The sequence below is a fragment of the Rhea pennata genome, chromosome 15, assembly GCF_028389875.1.
Source record: "Rhea pennata isolate bPtePen1 chromosome 15, bPtePen1.pri, whole genome shotgun sequence".
Taxonomy (NCBI): Eukaryota; Metazoa; Chordata; class Aves; order Rheiformes; family Rheidae; genus Rhea; species Rhea pennata.
This window is the reverse complement of record NC_084677.1, coordinates 18,493,185-18,513,028: the sequence shown is the minus strand read 5'-3', so window position 1 is coordinate 18,513,028 and position 19,844 is coordinate 18,493,185. Positions and strand designations below refer to the sequence as shown.

At 60.2% G+C, this 19,844-nt stretch overlaps 3 protein-coding genes across 7 annotated transcripts; 2 read left to right on the top strand and 1 right to left on the bottom strand.

Annotated features, from left to right (window-relative positions):
- The first annotated feature begins 318 nt into the window (after nucleotides 1-318).
- On the top strand, nucleotides 319-3,642 carry PGP (phosphoglycolate phosphatase). Its single transcript, XM_062588637.1, has 2 exons — nucleotides 319-937; nucleotides 1,276-3,642. The coding sequence occupies exons 1-2, from the start codon at nucleotides 319-321 to the stop codon at nucleotides 1,599-1,601; spliced, it is 945 nt and encodes a 314-aa protein (XP_062444621.1). The 3' UTR covers nucleotides 1,602-3,642.
- Nucleotides 3,213-9,316, top strand: BRICD5 (BRICHOS domain containing 5). Of its 3 annotated transcripts, none has more exons than XM_062588040.1 (7): nucleotides 3,213-3,289; nucleotides 5,296-5,420; nucleotides 6,854-6,985; nucleotides 7,713-7,832; nucleotides 8,071-8,178; nucleotides 8,411-8,564; nucleotides 8,825-9,316. In XM_062588040.1, exons 2-7 carry the CDS (start codon nucleotides 5,382-5,384, stop codon nucleotides 8,917-8,919), a joined length of 648 nt encoding a protein of 215 aa, XP_062444024.1. In that variant the 5' UTR covers nucleotides 3,213-3,289; nucleotides 5,296-5,381; the 3' UTR covers nucleotides 8,920-9,316. The 3 variants fall into 3 exon arrangements, with proteins under 3 accessions (XP_062444024.1, XP_062444025.1, XP_062444023.1); XM_062588041.1 differs by having other exon boundaries at nucleotides 6,854-7,013; nucleotides 7,705-7,832; XM_062588039.1 differs by lacking the exons at nucleotides 3,213-3,289; nucleotides 5,296-5,420; nucleotides 6,854-6,985 and having other exon boundaries at nucleotides 7,274-7,832.
- MLST8 (MTOR associated protein, LST8 homolog) lies at nucleotides 9,086-13,799 on the bottom strand. Of its 3 annotated transcripts, none has more exons than XM_062588036.1 (9): nucleotides 13,774-13,799; nucleotides 13,153-13,285; nucleotides 13,012-13,063; nucleotides 12,761-12,923; nucleotides 12,612-12,687; nucleotides 11,295-11,447; nucleotides 10,961-11,085; nucleotides 10,359-10,522; nucleotides 9,086-9,805 (listed from the first exon to the last, which is right to left on the bottom strand). In XM_062588036.1, exons 2-9 carry the CDS (start codon nucleotides 13,279-13,281, stop codon nucleotides 9,687-9,689), a joined length of 981 nt encoding a protein of 326 aa, XP_062444020.1. In that variant the 5' UTR covers nucleotides 13,282-13,285; nucleotides 13,774-13,799; the 3' UTR covers nucleotides 9,086-9,686. The 3 variants fall into 3 exon arrangements, with proteins under 3 accessions (XP_062444020.1, XP_062444021.1, XP_062444022.1); XM_062588037.1 differs by lacking the exon at nucleotides 13,774-13,799 and adding an exon at nucleotides 13,667-13,683; XM_062588038.1 differs by lacking the exon at nucleotides 13,774-13,799 and adding an exon at nucleotides 13,459-13,495.
- Between the last annotated feature and the right edge of the window lie 6,045 nt (nucleotides 13,800-19,844).

Sequence of the window (19,844 nt, the reverse complement as noted above, 5' to 3'; positions counted from 1 at the left end):
GGCTGTGAAGTGCCCGGAGCGGAGGCGGCCGCTGGCCAACGGCAGCGCGCGGTGGGCGGGCCTGTGAGGCGGGCTGCCCAATGAGAGCGGGGCAGAGCCGGGAGGCCCCTCCTCCCCCTCCCCACACACGCACGCAGTCGGCCCCGTCCGCGGGGCGGGACGGGGCTCGGCGACGGCCAATGGTGGCGCGGCCGGCGCGCGGCCGGCGGCCAATGGGAGCGGGCGCGCGGCTGGGCGGCCAATGAGGGCGCGAGCGGCGCGCGGCGGGCGGCCAACAGGGGCGCGCGCGGGGGGCGGGCGCGCGGCGCGCGGGCGGCCATGGCGGCGGGCGGCGGCGGGCGGCAGTGCCGGCGGCTGGACGGCGAGGCGGCGCGGGCCGTGCTGGGCGCCGCCGAGGCGCTGCTCTTCGACTGCGACGGCGTGCTGTGGCGCGGCGAGGCGGCCGTGGCGGGCGCGGCGGCGGCGCTGGGCCGGCTGGCGGCGGCGGGCAAGCGCCTCTGCTACGTGACCAACAACAGCAGCCGCACGCGCGGCGCCTACACGGAGAAGCTGCGGCGCCTCGGCTTCCCGCCCGCCGAGCCGCGCCACGTCTTCGGCTCGGCCTACTGCGCCGCCCGCTACCTGCGCCAGGCCCTGCCGCCCGGCGCCGCCGCCTACGTGCTGGGCAGCGCCGCGCTGGGCGCCGAGCTGGAGGCGGCCGGCGTGCCGCACCTGGGCCCCGGGCCCGCCGCCCTGCCGGGCCCCGCGCCCGCCGACTGGGCCCGGGCGCCGCTCGACCCGGCCGTGCGCGCCGTCCTCGTCGGCTTCGACGAGCACTTCAGCTACGCCAAGCTGTGCCAGGCCCTGCGCTACCTGCAGCGCGGCGGCGCCGCCTGCCTGCTCGTGGGCACCAACCGCGACCACCGCCTGCCCCTCGAGGGCGGCGCCGCCATCCCCGGTGCGCGGCGGGGGGGAGCCGCGGGGTCCCCAGAGCGCGGGGGAGCGGCGGGAGGGGCGAGCCGGGGGCCGCCGCGGGGGCCCCAGAGCGCGGGGCTGCCGCGAGCGTTGCACCAGAGCAGGGAAGGCAGTGTGGCAGCTTTCCCGCACCTGGCAGTCCCTTTCCGCTCTTGCACGTGTAGATCGGGTTTTACGCGCTGCCACGTGTGTCGCTGCTTGAGTCGTTCTGCCTGCACGCACAGTGTTCACAAAATATCGTGTGATTTTTCTGCTCTGCCCCATCTGGGTGTTGACAGTCTTCTGTGGTCTCTAATCAGTAGTTTTCTATCCTGTCTCTAGGGACTGGTTGTCTGGTAAAAGCAGTGGAGACGGCGGCCGAGCGTGAGGCATTTATTGTAGGCAAGCCCAACCGGTACATGTTCGATTGCGTGGCCAGCGAGTTCAACATTGATCCTGCTCGTACCATCATGGTGGGAGATCGCCTGGACACCGATATCCTCATGGGAAACAACTGCGGCCTCACGACGCTGCTCACTCTCACAGGAGTCACCACACTGGAAGAAGTGAAAGGTCACCAGGAGAGTGACTGTCCTGCCAGGCAAAGCCTGGTTCCTGATTACTACGTTGATAGTATAGCTGACCTTCTTCCAGCACTGGGGGATTAAAATAGCAAAACCCTTACAGCCTTCAAAGCGGTACCCTGAGGAGGGCCCTAATTAATCACCTTGTGACAGTAACGTACTCAGTATACCACCAGAAATTGGCCACCCTTAGCTTTTTAAACTTCCCTTTCTGTATGATTTCTGTTTACATCTTGGTCTTCTAAAATGCACTTTGAAATGAAGAGGGCATTATGGTGTCACTCAAGTCCTGTTGGTTTGGGACTTTTTTATTATTATAAGTAATACATATATCTAAATACATGCGATACTAGGTGTTTCTGTCTTCTAGACTGAGTTGAGGAAACAGCAGAGTGATCTGAGGAGATGAACCCAACAATTTGCAGTATGTTCTCTTATGGACAGACTGTAACTCAGTCTTGCTTATTCAGGGAAATAATTCTTTGAGTGTGTAGTTACTCAGTGGCTGTGTTTGGAAATGCTTGCAGTGGCTGATGTAGCTAGAATTTGACCTTAGATTGTTTTTTCAGGCTGGGTCTGATTCTAGCAGTGCAGCCCATTGCAAGTGTGACTTCAGGTCAAAGAAACTGAAATCTGTCTCCTTTATTTGACCATAAAAATTGCACTTGTGATGCAGATTAGGATGATTTCTCATGCAAAATGCAAATGGTATCTTCTGTATACTGTATTTGTCCAGGTATTGGATGTATATGTAAAGTACACATACCTGCAAGAACTATCCTGATCCTAAATATATATCAGAATATATTTAAAATATGAACCTAAGTATAATATATGATAATATATCTTGCTTCCCAAAAGGGAGGATAAGAGGAATGTACTTCACTCATCACTATAGGTTTGATTCTTGTAAGCTTTTGCATTTGGTAATGTAGAAAGTATGTAATCACATAGGACGATCCTGCACTAATACTGCTTCCCCCAAATAACTGGATTGATTAGACATGAAGTTCTAAATTTTATTATGCTTCCTTGCTGGCTCAGCATCAAAATAATTGCTTACCTTGGCTTTATTTGTAGAATATGAATTAGGACTCAGTCTACAACAGATGAATATAATTCACAATGCTATTGCTCACCAAAGTAAACCTGTATTGGTTAAGTGTGATAACAGCACAGTGCTTCCTTTGAATACCTGCTTGTAATATCTTCCTTGTGTCTAATGTCGGGCCCTGGCAACTGTTGCTTGTCTGGAAAGAGTGCCTGCTCAGGTGGTTGTTTTATTTTCATCTTTAGATACGTTTTGAGCGATACGCAGCTCAGGCTACAGGATAGTGGGGGGGGGGGGGTTTGTTTGTTTTTTTTTTAGTTGGCTGAATTGAAGGCCACAGTTCAAAATTTTTGTATCACAGAATTAAGTGGAAAATAAAATATGCAAATACTGTGTTACTCCATAGATTCCACTACTGGCAGTTTAAACTTAAATGCTGAACTTCCCTCATCGCCAGCTGTTTAGCTGTATAGCTCTAGCAGCGTATTTGATACCATTTCCTTCCACTCAAATACTAGAAATAAGTAAATTTGCCACCTTGTTTGTACAGCAATAACTATGCCATTCATAATGTCTTTCAGTGTTACTGGAATACTCTCTGGATCTTATAAAAGACTCTTCATTTGTAACTCGGAGTTGTGTAAGGAAGCATGAATAACGTCTTTCCTGTTTGTGTCTCCACCGAGAAGGCTTACGAAAGTCACAGGGAAATGCTTATCAGGTAGAACTTCTGCGTTCCCTAAGTAACATAGAAATAGACATAGTGGATTCACTGCGGTTAGGGCTAACTTAGCAATGCATTCTCTGATTCACTTCCTAGTTTTGGTGCTTATGATTTAAAAATAAGTAACGTAGTAACTCCAAGTGAGGTGGTCAGCCTTGTTGAAGCGGCGCACTATCCTGTCTGAGAACTGTTCACTGTACAAGGGAACCATTACCTCGATTCACTGTTCCCCACATATACTGAAATGTGTTGGTGAAGGTGTCAATTGTGCTTCAGAAGTTTCTGTATCAACTTTCCAATGGTTTTTGATCCTCTACTTGAATTCACATTAAACTTAGAAACCTACTTTTCTCTTGCATTCTTCTTGTTTTGTAATCTCTTCTGCCTATGTAACAGTACTTTGTTAAAATTGTAGGAGTTAAGGATATGGCTTCAGTCTTCATCATCTTTACTCTTGACACGCAATTTTACCAAAAAAAGGGCGGGGGATATATTTTAGGTGTCTACAATGGTGCTGAGCTCTTAGCACTGAGCTGGTAGCTCAAGGTCATGTTTTTGCAGTGCTTTCTCCTTCTTACAAATGCTTTTACAAATAACCTTTTATAAATGGTTTCGCTTAATTTTTGTGCCTTAGAATAAGGATGGTGCAAACTTCATGGAGTAAGAAAGTGTCTGCTGTGTGTCCATTTAGAAATCTCTAGGGGGACGATATTCTGTATTTTACAGCTGCTTTTCCAAGTTTCTTGGGCTAGGCCTCGCTGCAGCAGAAATCAGCTGGTAGACTGCAGTGGAGGGGACTGCTCTGTGCTCCTCTGTAATCTCTGGCTTTGCAGAAGTAGATCTGGTGGTTGGGCTGTTTCAACACTTCCGTTTCTTCAGAGCGGCAGCTGTGGTGTGCTGCAGTCTCATGTTTTCCTTTTAATTATATTAAAAAAGAGTGATGGTTGACTCTCTTGGGCCATAGCATTCAATTAGGCCCATTAGCATTCAACTTGTCAATAGAATCCAGGTAGTCCCAATACATTGAAATCACAACTTAGTCACAAGGTACTAGAACAAGATTGTGATTTTTACAATTAAATAGATTACCTTTGACTTACAGACCGAAGTGTACAAGAGGCCAAGTGGGGAGAGAAGGGGAGCGCTAGTGCTTCGGCAGCGTGAAGCTCTAGGATGAGCTGCCGCCTTGGTTGAATTTGATCCGTCTTGGGCCGTGCTCTTTTGGAAAATGTCCAAACGCTAAATCTTTCCTGGACAGACAGTATGTGAAGGAATTCTGTTGGACTGTGGCTTGCCTCTCTTGGGCTGTTTGGCTGGCTGGCAGGTCTCCATAATACAAAGCTCTCACGGGGGCTTCCAGACTAGCTAGGATAATTTTAAGGTCTGACTACCTGGGAAATGTGTTCCCTGTGGGGTAATGCTCGTCACTGGAAATGTGTGCGGGTTGGAGTGTAACTGGTGTTGTGGCGATGACTTTGCATCACAAACTCTTTTCTGGGATCTGAACGAAGCGAGAGCTGGAGGTGGAACATGAGCTCGTCTGTACAGGCAAGACTTACAATGCGCTAGTCTGCAGGATAAACAGTTGGCTTCAGCCCACAGAGCTCTGACAGCACAAAGTTCATGTTGAAATGCAGAAATAACTGATGACAAGGGCAGGCTGCCACTTCTTCCCTATTCATTTTATCTTTTAATGAGACTTATCCAGTCCCACTGTAAGCATGTGCCAGCAGGGCAGGCATACACAAAGACTTTGATTGTATTCTACCTCAATACCTCCAGCTGGCTCAGAAGGTAAGCAGGAAGAGTGTTTTTATACCAATGACAGCATCTCTCTACAACATTGGGTTTTAGCCCTCCCTTTCTTTCTCCTCTCCCAGGTCGCAGCTCTAAGGTTTCACCTTCTGTGCAGGTCTGAGTTGAGGAGCACCTGACTGGAGGTTTCTGTGACCATAAGGGACACGTATTAAGGTGTTTCCCAGCTGCGTGCTTTGGCTTCCCAGGCACGTCTGGAGTTGAAGATCATGCGCAGCCTGTGCGTTGTCAGGAGGCAGAGCCGCGGGAGCGAGGTCCTGCTCTGAAGTGGAGGATGGAGGGTATCAACAGCACCAGCAGTATCGTTTCTTCCGTAAGTACCCCTGGGCCCCCAGTCATCGCAGAGTTCTCGCTCTGCGCTCGCTTGGTAACTATTCCTCTTTTTAAGGGGTGAGCACTGCAGTTCCTGTGGATCCTGGTAAGATTTTGTTCACCACCTCTCCAGGGCCCACCACCAACTTCATCAATCCACAGTTCAGCTCCTGCTAAGGCAGCTGAGTCTCTCACCTGGTTTTTCCTGTAAGTGTCTATACTTACATGGCACCAAACGATTGTAGAAAAAAGCAGGTTGCCTGGGCAGAGCAGTCAAATTAGACATGCGAAAGAATCACAGCCTAAGTGCTGCAACGCCACTAGCGATGTGTGTGCACATGCAAAGTGCTCCACAGGCCTCCAGAAACCTGCCAAGACACGGGACTTGCTGGATTTGTTTATTTTTATTTCCTATTTCCCAACTGAGGCAATTTCAGTGTTGAAAATCTAGCAATTATTGTAATGCTTTGGTTCTGTTGCATTTGAATTGGTAAGATTTCAGCTGTACTACAGTTTTAGGTTTTTTAATACTCACTGCTTTTTTGGTGGAATATATTTAGAACTTGCACATTACCAAAAAATGGAAAGAAAAGAAAAAGAACTGACCAGTAGGTTTGCAGAGCTTGTTTATTGTTTGACTGTAGCAAATCTAACCACCCGAAACTATTAGACTCCTCTACAAGCTTTAGAGGATTGAGAAACAGACTTCCCTCCTCCCTTTTTTTTGTGTGTGGGCTTACTGTTATGATTATGGAAAGTGCTGCCTTTCTGCTTTGTAGAAATGATTTTACGTGCCAATAAATTACATTAAATTGTTTTAGTATAAGAATTAAACTGATTTTTATATCATGCTACTAGAAGCATCAACATGATGCCAAGCTTATTTTACTTCAAATAACAGCTTGTTTTGCATTAAGCAACAACTTTATCCAGAAAATAAAATATAAGTAAATATATGGAAGGACAATGAAGTAGATAAGATTGCCCCACACAGGATTGCTTCAAATGCTGATGATTGTTTTGGAAATTTCTACTATAAAATAAATTCTTTTGATGATTAAAGTGTAACAGCAGCCCCCATTTGTGAAAAGCTTCTTGTTTTTGGCCTTTCCTCAAAGGTTTTGTGATGTCTGCATGTTTCCTCATCTACATGAGGAAAATGGTCAGCTGGAAGAGTGCTTTTCGCTGGGATGTCAGAACTGAAACTCCAGTCACTGTGCCGTAAAAACGATGTTATTCCAGGATTGTTACTGAGTTGTGGCAGTTCTGTGGGTCCATTTCTGTATTCAGACATCCCCAGCAGTTTGCGTATAGTCCTGAGAGTGCCCAAATGATTTCCTTTATAAATAAGGCATGTGTTTTATAGCACAAGGATAAACCGCGGAAGAGTCAATTTTAACTCCTGTTCTTTCCTTATTCTGCCTTGGCTCCCAGGACAGGAGGTTCCCAGCACAGTTCAAAAATCTGTCCAGGACATTCTGGATCATCTTGTCCATTGCCTTGTTTTTTGCAGTTGTTGGCATCAGCGTTGCAGGGATTCTCAGCTTGTCCCAGAGCTCTGCCCAGGTAAGGGACCCGGACCTAGGCAGGGACAGACCCTCGTGGTCGGACACCCTTGCCCGGAGGGAGGAAGGGGCTGAGACGGGGGCTGGATGCGGCCCCCTCTCCCGCTCGCTCAGGCGCGTGGGCAGTCTGCTGCGACCGGAGCTGCAGAAACTCCCCCGAGGCGCCAGGCAGCGGCTGCTGCATCGCCCCCCAGCACGTCTGCCAGAAACCAGAGCTTAAATTAGAGCAACTTCAGTGCATCGTTAGCGCTACAGGCATGAGCTGCCGTTTTGCTAAGCAGGCAAATTCCCATGCGTCGCTGGAGCGAGAGGGGAAGCGAGCAGCTGCGGAGCAGCAAGCAGCGGCTGCCTGGGAAAGCTGGTTCAAGCTCCCTTCGGTGCACAGAGCCCCGGAGCTCGGCGAGCCCCTTCGCTAGCCAGCACCTGGGCTGCGTGCAGGGCGCTGCCTGCAGCGCAAGGACCCCGGTGCTAAATGCAGCATCTAAATGCTTTTTATTCTGGGTGCGTTGGTCCTTTCTCCTTCCCAGCTGCAGTTCGAGCTGGGGCAGCCGGGGCTGCCCCAAACCCGTCCTCCTTCAGTCGGAGCTTGCTTTCTCCCTGGCTATATAACTTGGGCAAGCGGCATGGGCCGGCGAAGCGTCCGGGAGGGGAGACGCGCGCGGAGCCCGGGCGGCTGTCGGCCGGTGCCGCCCTCGCTCTGCGCTGAGGTCGCGCGGCCGGCATCGCAGGGCCAGCAAGGCTCCCCGAGGAACCAGTCAGCCTTCGTGGATGGGTCCGGGAGCGCCGTGACTTACTACGTAACCTCGCGGAGCAACCGCACCTCCGCCGTGCTGTACGACGGCGAGAACGTAAGCGCCTTGGGGCAGCTGGGCATCTCGCCCGCACCGCGGGGAGGGCGGGCAGCCCGCGGAGGCAAGCGGAGCCCAAACCGGGCTGCTGGGGTTTGAGCACGAAGCGTGGGCCGGGACCGGCTCTGAGCTGGGAGCAGCCACGACGGTCGCTGCTTTGTTAGAGGAAAATAGCACAGGAGGAAAAGAGATGCCCATGTTTGAGCTGGCTGTTGATGGGGGACGATCTGTCCTGCAGGGCTACGTGTGCTACAAACCCGCGGAGCAGCGCGCGTGCTACCTGCGGAGGATGGACTCCTGGGACCTGCAGAACCTCCGGATGGCTCTCAACGCGTCCGAGCAAGGAGTGAGCAACTGCTGCGACCATCCATGGGGCAGCTGGGTGGAAGGGGAGGAGGGGTCAGGTCCTGCAGCAAGCCCCGGCTGTCTGAAAGCCCTTTTTGGGGTGGACCTGTTCACGCAACAGGAGATCCTCAGGCCCCAGCCTGGCAGATGTGCCAGGACGCTGCCTCTCCCACCGAGGCAGACCGGGGGCTGCAGAGCGTCTCGGGAGGAGGTAACGGGGCCGCTCCTTGCAGGTTGACCAGCCGCCGCTTCGGAATAACCAAACCAAGTACTACCGAGAGTTCCTGGGCATTTCGGCACGGAAACCGGTGGATCCGAAAAGCTTGGGGGAGGCTGTCCAAAACCTGTGCGAAGAGACCCCCATCTTCTGGGCCAGGCGAGGGGAGGGTAAGTCACGGGCCTCTCAGTCCTGCCCGGTTTGCCCGATGCAGCCTGCTCGCGCTGCAGACCGTGACGCGCGGCAGCCCCCCGCCGCCCTCCTCCTCGCCGCAAGCGGCCCGCGGGGCGCCCGTCCTGTTTCGTGCCAGCTCTTGCCCAGAGAAGGGCCGTGCCCCGGGGCTGCGCGCTCGCTTGGCTCTCTAGGGAGTTACCCGCAGGACAGCGAAAGGCTTCCTCTCACCGTGTTTCTGTCCTTGCCCGTTTGGCAGATCCAGGGAGGCAGCGACTGATCTACCTTTGCATTGACATATGCTTCCCAAGCAACGTTTGTGTCTCTATCTGCTTCTATTACCTCCCCGAGTAAGTCCTGTGGCCACGGGTGCCCCCTCGTCGCTCCGCATACTTGAACCGACTCCTGAAAAACCTGATTTCAACAAGGAAGGTAACATCTATGACATCCCCGAAGCACCTCCCGCCCTTTCATACGGCAGTTCGAGAGAGTTTAGGAAAACAACAGAGCTCTGTTCAGCTTCGTCGGTACAGACATTTTATTTGCAGCTGCGCTCCAGGGCTGCATCTCACGTGTAGCTATCAGTAGATCTAGACACAGACGGATCGTGGGGAGTAGCTAGTGTTTTATGGCCACGTGCCCTGTTCAACACAAGGTTATCACTTGGCCGGGGCTATTAATTTTGTCAGAGCGCCATTCTCGAAGCAAGTCTGTGAAATACACTTTGAATAAAGGGATTGCAAAACGAGAACAGCCGCCCTTCCTCTCTCTGTTCAGCCCGTTCCACCGTTTAGAAAGGCTGATGGTTTTTTCAGTTTGGGGTACATGAACGTCACAAAGCTGCCCGCAGCAGTGCCACAGGAGAGCCTCCAGCTATCTGCCCCCAGCCACCCTCCCAGGCCCGTTCCCTGCTGTCCAAGTGGGTCATTCAAGGTCAAACGCGTTTCGGTTACGATCTGCTCAGAGCCAAAGCCTGGTCTTGTTCCAGGCAGATGCAGCTGCTTCCGCCATCTCCGTCGGAGGAGGGGATGGTTGCAGGTGTCTGTCGGGCTCCTGAGGGTGCTTGTCATCCCAGGACAGGGGAAAACGAGCCGAGGCCCTTTCTTTCTTGCACACAGTTGTTAACCCAACACGCTGTCGTTGAAAGCAAGGCAGACAACTGCTTTCTGGTGGCCGCTGTATTCCCTCTTGATCTCTCCTGTCTCCACGCACCAAAGTCTGGCCAGGTTATCCGAGGAAGCTGGAACACAAAGTGAAAACAGGAGCAGTGGGACAGGTTACAACATTCTTTCAAACATTTTTGTTTTTATCTGCAAGAAAGACTGTCAGACTGTCCTCTTGCTTCACTCAACACAGTTATTAGAGCTGTTGATGGCAGACAAGGAGCCATACCCAGCAAGGAGCTTAGTGCGTTTCCGTACGTGGGGTTTTAAGCATTCTGCAGAAAACACTGTGGTGGTAGGTACAACATGGATGTTTTGAAAGCACTATCATGCTGCAAACACTGCAAGCAGCATTGCTACCAGGTGAAATAAACAGCACACACGAGGGTCATCACTCCAATTTAAACAGGAGGCAACAGACGTCCTGTTATGGTACAAGCAAAGGGAGCTGGTGTAACGGAGGGGGTTTCTCTCCTCATCTGCGCAGGGGCGCTAGGGGTTGGTGAGGAAGCAGCGTGCCCCGCCAGGCAAATCACAAATCCCGCGCTAGTGCACAGCCCTCCTGCCAGGGCTCCTGGAGTAGTCCACATCGACTCGCTGGCAACGGCGGCTGCAGAGCCAGTGCCTTACCTGTGACGATGTACTGGGAGTCCCCAGAGAAGGCGCAGTCCCACATCCAGCCACGAGAGGTTTCCCCGGGGTTATTGCTTTTAATGCTCAGTTCTGTCATCAGAGAGAAGTTTGAAGTCCTCCATATCTTGCACGTTTGATCTGCAGAACATGTAGCCAAGAGCCTGCAAGGGAGAGATGCACACGAGTAACCTTGTTATTCATTCTGCATGCCTAAAAGCCTCTCGTTAATGCGGGCCTGGAACGGTAATGAACTGGAGACCTGCATCCTTCGTAATCAGATTTCTTTGCCCCTGTATCATCTGCTTTATGAAATTCATATCATCTGCTTTTTGAAATTCAAGTTAAACAGATTTGGTGAATGAGTATGCCAGGTTCATCACCTTGCTCTCAGAGCTCAGCAGACCGATCCCAGCTGCGAATGCAACTCACGGCTGCAAAACCTGCTAAGGCTTCGCAGAGCACTTCTGGGATGCCAGTGCGAGCACCCCCTGTCCCGCTCGCTGAGGGGGAGCTGCAGAGCCAACACGCGCCTGCGGCGGGGGCCCAGAACAGACCTGCTGCCGGCCGCGGAGGCGAGCGAGCGGCTGGCAGTCACTCACGTGGAATCGGGGCTGAACTTGCACTGCAGGGCGTAGCGGTTGTGCGCGGGGATCTTGGTCTTGGGGATCAGCTGGGTCACCTCCTCTCCGATGCCGCCCGTCAGATTCCAGACGTAACAATTTCCCTGCCAGGAGACAGGAGCTGCCGTCAGAGCGGGATGCGCCTGCCTGCAGGGGGGTTCCCTGTTCCAGCCTGCAGAACCGCAACGCAGCACAAGCTGCACGTGAAGCTGGTACGTGGAAACCTGCTGCCTCTGCCCCACGAGGCGCGTGCCAGCAGCTGCTGCAGCACCAGGACGTCCCACGGGCCACGCTTGAGGCCACCTGAACTTACCGAGCTGTTGACGGCCGCCATGTAACTGGCGTCAGGGTCAATGTGAACCGAATTCACGGAAACTTCAGGCTCTGGGATCAGTTGCTCATTGTGGTCCGTCTTCAGGTCCCAGATGTGAATAGCACCGCTCTGATCACCCACGATTAGCTCTGCCTGCAAGAAACGGACAACCTCGTCTCCCGAGGAGCAGCCCCACGAGCAGGCGCCGAGGTGCACAAAGCACCCCTAAACTTAGGCAGGACGCGAGGGCGCCGAGGGCAGCCGAGTTCTGGCTTCAAGCCCTGGGGCCTTGCCCAACGACTGCCCAGCGCAGGGGCACTGCAGAGCTCCGGCTCTCCAGACAGACGCCAGCCGGCTGATCGCCCCCGCGCTCTGCAAAGAGGCTGCTGCCTTCTCAGCGGCATTGGCCGATTTTACGAACCACGGCACGGACAGCTGCCGCCGGATCTCCAGAACAGCGGTCCGGCTACGACGCCAAACGCCATTCACCGAAGCCAAACGACTTGCACGGCTCCTGCGGAGCGGGCACTGAGGTGCAAGCTGGCCAGCGAGCGGCAGAAGCGCGCAGGGAGCTGAAAAGCGCATATAGGGCAGAAACGGCTCCTGGGTGCCTCGGTCGCCAGCCCCCTCCCAGCACGGCTACGGCAGCCGCAGTATCCCCGAGGCCTCGACAAGCCTCTCCAGCCTCGGGCAGTCGGGGTCGCTCCGCAGCAGAGAAGTGCAAGGAGCGACGGAGCTCCGGGCACCGCCGCCGCCGGCCCGACCAGCGCTGCTCTGCTCCCAGACCGGCGTTTCCCTGGCTGCTCAGCGGCACTTTAGCTAGCGAGGACTCGCACGCTACATCCGTGCGCGACGGCAGTATCTTGTTTCAATCTAACGCATCCCCGCAGCAGTGGCCCTGCGGGAGGAGCGACGTGACGGGCGTCTCGGTGACGGGTGATCAGGCTGCAGCTCGCTTTCCCCTGGCTACAGCGTGAGCTTCAGCGCTTCCCAGCCCGCCTCGCGCTGCTGGTTCCTCTCCGACGACGTCTCCTCCGTTATACAGGACAGGCCCGCTCGAGTGCCCCTTTCCACGGGACCAGAGGCCAAGCTCGGCCATTAATTTAAGCAACAGCTACAGGTAATTAGCACAAGCCCGCTGGCAGGAAACGAGCCCCGCAGGCGGGTTCCCCTGGAAGGGCCAGGAAGCCCTCGTGCAAACCACGTTCGTACAGAGAAAAAAATCCGTGCAGCAGCTGCCAGCATAAAACGTCTGAGCACCTCAGCTCCGCCGGCCGGAGGAGCAGAGCCCGCCGATCCCGCCCGGACGGCGCTTACCTGGTTGGGGTGCAGGCAGACGCAGTTAATGGGAGCGTTCACTTGGAAGATGCGCTGGCACTGGAGGTTACGGGACCTGCGGCAGAAAAGGGCCGCGGGAAGGTACAGAACCGGCGAAGCCCCGGGGGGGCGGGCGGTGGCGGCGGTACCTGAGGTCCCAAATCCTCGCCATGCAGTCCTCCCCGCCGGTGTACATCCAGCGGCCGTCCTCGTGGAAGCCCACCGAGGTGATGTTCTTGCTGACGCCGTCGTAGTTGATCACCGGGTTGGGGTTGTTGGAGTTGAGGTCGTACATCCGGATGTGCTGGTAGCCTGCGGCCGCCGAGAGGGAGCGGAGGGTGAAGGGACCCAGCGGGGCCGGGAGACGTCCCGCCGGAGCCGCTCCCCCGCCCGGGCTCACCGGCGGCGGCGATCATGCTGCGGTCCGGCGTGATCTCCAGCGCGTTCACCTGCTGCGGGGGCCCGTTAAGGTACGTAAGCAGCTGCGGTTTTTCCCGGGAAACCCCAAAACGCGGGACACGCCAGCGGGCGCAAAGGATACGGAGTCCTGGTGCTGCACGGTGCGGGTGCAGATGCCGCTGTGCGCCTGCCAGAAGCGCACGGTGTGGTCGTAGCCGGCGGTGGCGAGGATCACGGGGTCGCTGCCCACCGTGCCCTGCGCGGCGTTCATGGTCCTGCGGGGGCGTGGGGTCAGCGTGGGCGCGCGCCCGCTGCTCCCCCCTCCCCGGCTGCACCCCCCGGGCACCCTCCCTGTGCACGAGCGCGTGCTGAGCCGTGCGCTAACGCCCTGCGTGCCCGCGTCCCCCCACCCACCACCGTGAGCCGCACGCTAGCGTCCTGCACGCACCCCCATCCCAGCCGAGCACACGCGCGTGGAGCCGCGCCCCGACGCCCCGTGCAGTAGTGCCCGCTCGTGGACTGCAGTTCCCCCGTGGACTGCACCAGCACGCGCAGCGCTGCGCGCCCCGCCCGTGCCCCCGCGCGCAGACCGGCACTAGTGCCCACGCGCTGGCTCGCGTCCCCCCGCGCGCCGCCCACTAGCGCCCTGCGCGCACCCGCGCCCCGCCCGGGCACCCGCGCGCGACGCCCCGCGCGCTGCTGCCCACTCGTGGAGCGGAGTCGCGCGTGGGCTCCCGCCCCGCCCCTCCCGGCGCCTCGGTACCCGCAGCGGCGCCCTGCGCCGCGCGCCGCGCAGGAGGGAAACGGCTCGCTCTGCGCATGCGCCGCGCAGCGAGAGCGGCCGGACGCCCGCTGCGCATGCGCGAGGCGCCCGTCCGGAGAGCGCAAGCGCGCGCTCGCCGGCGCCTGGGGCGCCGACCTAGGGAGAGCGCATGCGCAGAGGCTCTGGCCGATGGCGGGCGATACTATGCGCGTGGCGGCGGCGGGGGGAGCGGGCCGGGACCATGGGGCACGTGGTGGGGGCGCGGGGCCGGTTCCCAGCGCCGCCGTGCAGCGCCGAGCACGGGCCGCGCGGGGCGCGCATGGAGCACGCGGCACGTGGAGCAGGATACGCGGACACGCGTGGGGCCGCTGCGCCCCGGGGCAGCGCGGGCGGCCGTGCCGCTGTCACGCGCTGCCCCCTCCCTGCGCTGCCGGTGCCCGCGGGGCGCCCGCCCGGCCCTGCCCGCGGCTCCGTCGCCGCCCGGGCCCTTTGAGAGCGGCGGCGGCCCGTGCCCACGCCGCGCCCAGCGAGGCCCGCGGCGGCCGGTAGGGCCAGGCCGGGCCGGGCGCAGGGCGGTCCCGGAGGCGCAGCGGAGCCCGGGGGTGCACGGAGCGCTGCAGGGTGCCGCAGGGTGCCCGGGGGTGCGGGGAGCCCAGGGGTGTCCCGGCTCTGCGGGGTGCTTGGGGAGGTGCAGGGGAGCTCGGGGGCACGGGGGGTGCGGGGATGCCCTGGGGGAGTGTGCGGAGTGCTGGGGGCTGCTGCAGGATGCAGGGGTGACCTGGGTGTGCGCGGGTGCACAGGGATGCCTGGGGGGTGCAGTGCAGAGCTGGGAGCTGCTGCAGGGATGCTCTAGGTGTGCAGGGGTGCACTGGGAGCCCAGGGGTGCCCGGGATGCCCTGGGGGCTGCCGGGGGCATGGGGGTGCCGGGGCATGCCAGGGGCAGCCAGCGTGCGCCGCGGCTCCGCTGCGTGGGCATGGGGGCTGGCTGCGGGGCTCTGCTCCCAGCTGTGCTGAGCCACGGAAGACTCTGGGAACGGTGTATATGTGCCTGCACGGTGCAGGCACTGCTCTTCCCGCCGCCTTGCTCTCCTCCGCACGGAAAGGGTGCGGGAACGAGGGCTTTGCATGGCAACGATTGAGGGATGACTTAAAGAGGAGCCGTGGGCAGCCGTTCCCCGGTGCTGCCGCGCTGCGTAAGGCAGCGTTGCACAGACGCCTCGCATCGTGCTGCAGAGCGAGAAACGGCTGCTTGGGGCCGCCGCGGGCGCCGGGACCCTCGGATGCTGCCGGCAGGGCTGGGCACCGTGACGCGCTGCGCTCCCGCTCCCTGCGCCCTTCCTCTCCACGGGCCCAGCTTTGCTCTTGCGTTTGCTTTCGCTCGCGGGCTGCTCCGCTCTGCGCTAGGGCAGGTAAGCGAGGGACGCGGCGCATTTCCGTAGCAGCCCCTTGCCTGGAGCGATGGCACGAGGGCTGTTGTCTGGATCTGCTGGCCGTGGGGCTTTTCTCTGCCTCTCGGGCACCGGCCTGGAAGCCTGGGAAGTGGAGGGAGGTGGGTGCCAGAGAGGGGGGTCGCTCTGTTGCTGGTTAAACTAGGAATTTGGGCTTATCGCGCTCTCTTAGTGCCTGCAGCCCTGCGCGGTGCCTGTTTACGGGCTTCCCGGTGCAGGCCGGTGCAGAGCACCCGGCTCCCGCGTGCCCAGGGCTGGCGGCATTTCCAGCCCGGAGCGCCACTGGCAGCGATGTGCCGGGAGGATGTTCCCGGGGGCATCCAGGGCTGGTGCAAGGTGGAAGAAGCTCTGTGGGGACGGTGCCGGGAGGCAGCAGGTGCCGGGCGCGCTGTGGGAAAGCGCCCGTGCTGCTCCGGCGGCCTCTCCGCGGGGCCCCGATGCAGCTCCCGAGGAGCCGGGGGCGACCCCGGCGCTGTTGGCAGTGGGAAGGACGCGTCTGCGCTCCGGGGGAGCCGCGGGGCCTGGGATTGTCGAGGGCGCTCGGCTGGCGCTGGGCTCGCCTGCACGGACCCGCTCGCCAGCGGACAGCACCATGCCTCGAAAAGGGGCACGGCACCCCAAACCGGGCCCCGACGGGGCCCGGCCCGCAAGCCTCCGGGGCGGCCCGAGCTGTAGCTCGCGGCCCCTCCGGGCGCTCGCCCCAGGAGATCGCTTCCGCAAAGCCAGGCGGCCGGCGGAGACCTCCAGCAACGTCCCCCTGCCCCGAGGCTCCGGCCGCCCTCGGACCCGCGCGAGCGCGGCGGCGCCGGGAGCGAGCGCTGCCGCGGGGCTGGAGGCGCCCGGAGCCCTTCGCCGCAGCTCCCGTAACAGCAAAACCCTCGCGAGCAGCTAAGAGGCTTGAGCGCGGGCAGGGACCAAAGTCTGCTTTTCAGCTCCCAAATCCGTCCCGCCGATCCCTGCGGCATCCCCGGAGCCGCGGCCTCGGGGGCGGCAGGGGAAGGGTCTCTGATACAAGTGTTATTTTCCACTATCCAAAATCATTCGTGCACCGGCCGCCCCGTAGCGGCGGCTGGGGCGGTGGGTCCGTGAGCGGCCCCGTGCCGGGGGTCCCTCCCCGCTCTCCCGCGGCAAGGGCGGGGGGCCGAGCGCGGCCCCACGGCAGCCCGGCGTGGGCGAAGGCGCCGGGCCGGCAGCGCCAACCCGGGCAGAGCAGCTTCGGCGGCGCGTGCTTCACCAGCGCCTTCAAGGGCTGCGCCGCGCTGCAGCGAAGACGAAGCTCCCGGACGTGCCGGGCTTCCGCGGCACCCGGCTGGAGCAGAGCACCCGGTGCCCGGGATGCCGGGCGCTCGGATTCGCCCCCGTGCCGGGGAGCCGGGGCGAGCCCCCTCCGGCTCCGAGGCTGCCTGTCCCCGTCGGCACCTTCCCACGCGCCGTCGCAAGCAGGTGCGTCCCGCCGGGTGCCCGACACCCGTCCCGGCGGGTAGCACGTGCACTCCAGGAGCGCGGGGGGCTGCAAGCGCCCGGCTCTGCGGGGGGCCAGGGGTGCAGCGCCCCGGCCCCGGGCCGGCTCTCCGGCAGCCGGACGCGAGGCGCCGGTGCTGCTGCCCGCTGCGCCGCCCAGGAGTGCGCGGTGAGGTCGCGTCTCCCGTGGAGGAACGCCTCGTCCGGGAAAGGGGGCACCTTTCCGAGGAAAGCCTTTCGCGAGCGCTTGTGCGGGGGGGACCTGCCCGGGGGACCCCGGGGTGCAGCGCCCGCGGCGCCTCTCCCAGCGCCGTCGAGGGCTGCCTGAGCCCCTACCGCCGGCGCGCCGCTTCGGCCACCCGCGCAGCGCGGAGAGCTTCGGCTGCGGGCTGCTAGAGCGCGTGGGGCACCGTGGGGCCGGAGCGCCCGCGGGGCTGGGGCCGGCGCTCGCCCCCCGCTCCGTCCCGCCCCGGCTCCAGGCTCCACCAGCACCGGGCGAGCTTCATCCACAACCTGCGCGCCCAGCCGGGGAGCGTGCACGTCCCGGACACGGCGGCGGAGTGGCTGGAGGAGAACGTCAGCCCCTACCCGGACGCGCTGCGGGACCCGCTCAGGGACCGCCAGCCCGAACGCCCAGCCCAGGTGCCGTCGGGGCTCCCTGGGGGTCCTGCAATGTGCGGAGCGCAGCAGGACCCGCTGGACCCTGCTGCCCTGGGGGGCCGGGGGGTCCCAAGCGTTGGGGACGGGAGGGTGCAACGCCCCTACGTGGGCTGGTCCCCCCGGGTGGGATGGGTGCTGTCCGGGCCGGGCGTCCAGCGTCCGGGGGGGTGGTGCTGGTTGGCTTGCCAAGCTGTTCTGCTCCGCGCGTGGCTCGGTCGGTTTGCGCTGCGCGTGGAGCTCCGCTGCCACCCGCTTCCACAATAAAGGGTTTTCTTAGAGGCGGCTGGCGATGGAGCGGCGACCGCGGAGCACCGGCCCCCTCCCCCGGAGGAGGGCTGTTGCAAATATTTTGAGGGAAGTTGCTGTGCGTTTGTGGGTGCTGGTGGGTGGCCCCTGCGGCGCTGGTGGTGCCTCGGGCTGCTGCAGATGAGGGGTTTTTCAGGTGCGCTGCTTCTTCCTCAGTCCTCTCCCGTGCAATGCAGTTTGCTCCTAGCTGGCCTGTGGCCCTCGTGGGGCTGGCGTGCTTCTTGCTGCACATTTTTCTGCACTTTTCAACCCGCCTGGAGCTGGCGAGAGCCCCAGAGGGAGCCGCAGCAGCGCCGGGAGGGTTGGAGCTCGCGGCCGCAAGCGCCTGGCTCGGCTAGGGAAGAGGGCCGGGAGCAGCAGGAGAAGCTGCAGGTCACCGAGGGCCTTCGGTTGGGTGCTGCATGGATGGTGTTGGGTGGGGACAGACGCGAGGGAAGCCCTGGGCACCTGGGACACGCGGAACTGCAGCTGCGAGCCCCAGCCCCCCGCGCTGCGGCCCCCGCTGAGACCTGCGGCGAATGTGGCCCACCGTGCAGCCACGGGATTAGAGGGCAGATTAGACGGCGTTTCGCACTGGCAACCCAAATATCCTGGATTGGAAAGTGGGGGTGGGGGAGAGGAGAAAGACCCCGCTGTGCCCGGGGGGGTCAGTCCTGAGCCAGGAGGGGGCTGGTGCGGCACAGGGAGGCCTTGAGCTGCAGCCCAGGGGATGCGGGGAGGCCCAGGCAGGGGCCCGGGGTGGGCAGGAGGCATCTGGCAGGGATCAGATTCATGCTTATCTGGAGGGGCTTTGTCACCCTCCATATTTTCCTCTGCTCCACTCACTAACCAGACTCTGCAGCTGCACTGCTCCAGGGCACCGCAACCCCTGATGCATCACAGCTGCACTGCTCCAGGACACTGCAACCACTGATGTATCGCAGCTGCACTGCTCCAGGGCACTGCAATCCCTGATGCATTGCAGCTGCACTGCTCTAGTGCACTCCATCCCTGATATATTGCAGCTGGACTGCTCCAGGGCACCGCAACCGCTGATGTATCGCAGCTGGACTGCTCCAGGGCACTGCAACCCCTGATGCATTGCAGCTGCACTGCTCTAGTGCACCGCAACCCCTGATGTATCGCAGCTGCACTGCTCCAGGGCACCGCAACCCCTGATGTATCGCAGCTGCACTGCTCCAGGGCACCGCAACCCCTGATGCATCGCAGCTGCACTGCTCCAGGGCACTGCAACCCCTGATGCACCACAGGTGGCCTCCCCCAGTGCCGTGTGAGCACCAACATGCTGCAGCCGGACTGCCCCGCTGCCCTGCAGTGAGCAGTGCCTGCGACGGCTAGCTGTGATACTCGCCCTTTGGAGCAGTGGGCCGCAGGGGTCATTTGTTTACTGGGGACCTCAGCAAGGCTTTTAGGCAGCAGCTTATCTAGGACAGCAGAAGTTTGGGTGCAGTTTTGTGCAGGTGATGTATTTACTCTGCATTTCCCAGGCATCATGAGCACGTTAACACCTTGTGCACTGCTGGCCCCATTTCCCAGCTCGTTCTTCAGCATCCTCTTCATCCTCAGTATGGCCGGGCATACTCCGCTCTTTCAACGTCTCAGTCATTTAAACTATAAAAAATGCAAGAGGACGAATGTCACTGGCCATTGTGTCTACAAAAGTGGAAGGTGAGGCAGTAGTAAAGGCTTTATCTAAAGAAACCAAGAAACGGCTCCAGCCTGGTTCCTGTTGGTAGCCAGCAAAGGCTGACGGCTGGCGACGGCAGAGGCCGGGGGATCAGGGGCTGCCAAGGGTGCGCTGAGCCGGGCCGTGGGCACGGTGACACTGGGCTCTCCTGCGGGCTCGGGGCTCCGCGCCAGCGCTGCCCCCCAGCCCCTCTGCTCCTCTCGCCCTGGAGGATCTGCCCTCCACCCTGGGGGTCTCCACCCAGGGCCGTGGCTGTGCTCTGCCCCAGAGTGAGGGTCCGGCCCGGCAGCAGGGCCCGGGCGAGCTGTGCTGGGGGGGGACACGAGCGGTGGGTGACACCCCGCAGGGCCAGGCTGCCCTGGGGCTGGCGACGCCCCTGCCCGGGGATGGGGGCACCGAGACTCGCTGCGCCCCGGCTGTGCGGGGGGCTGCAGGGGGGTCCCGCCTGCCGGGCGACATCCTCCGCCGCCCCCGGGGGCCCCCCGCGCCCAGCCCCCCCCCACCCCCCC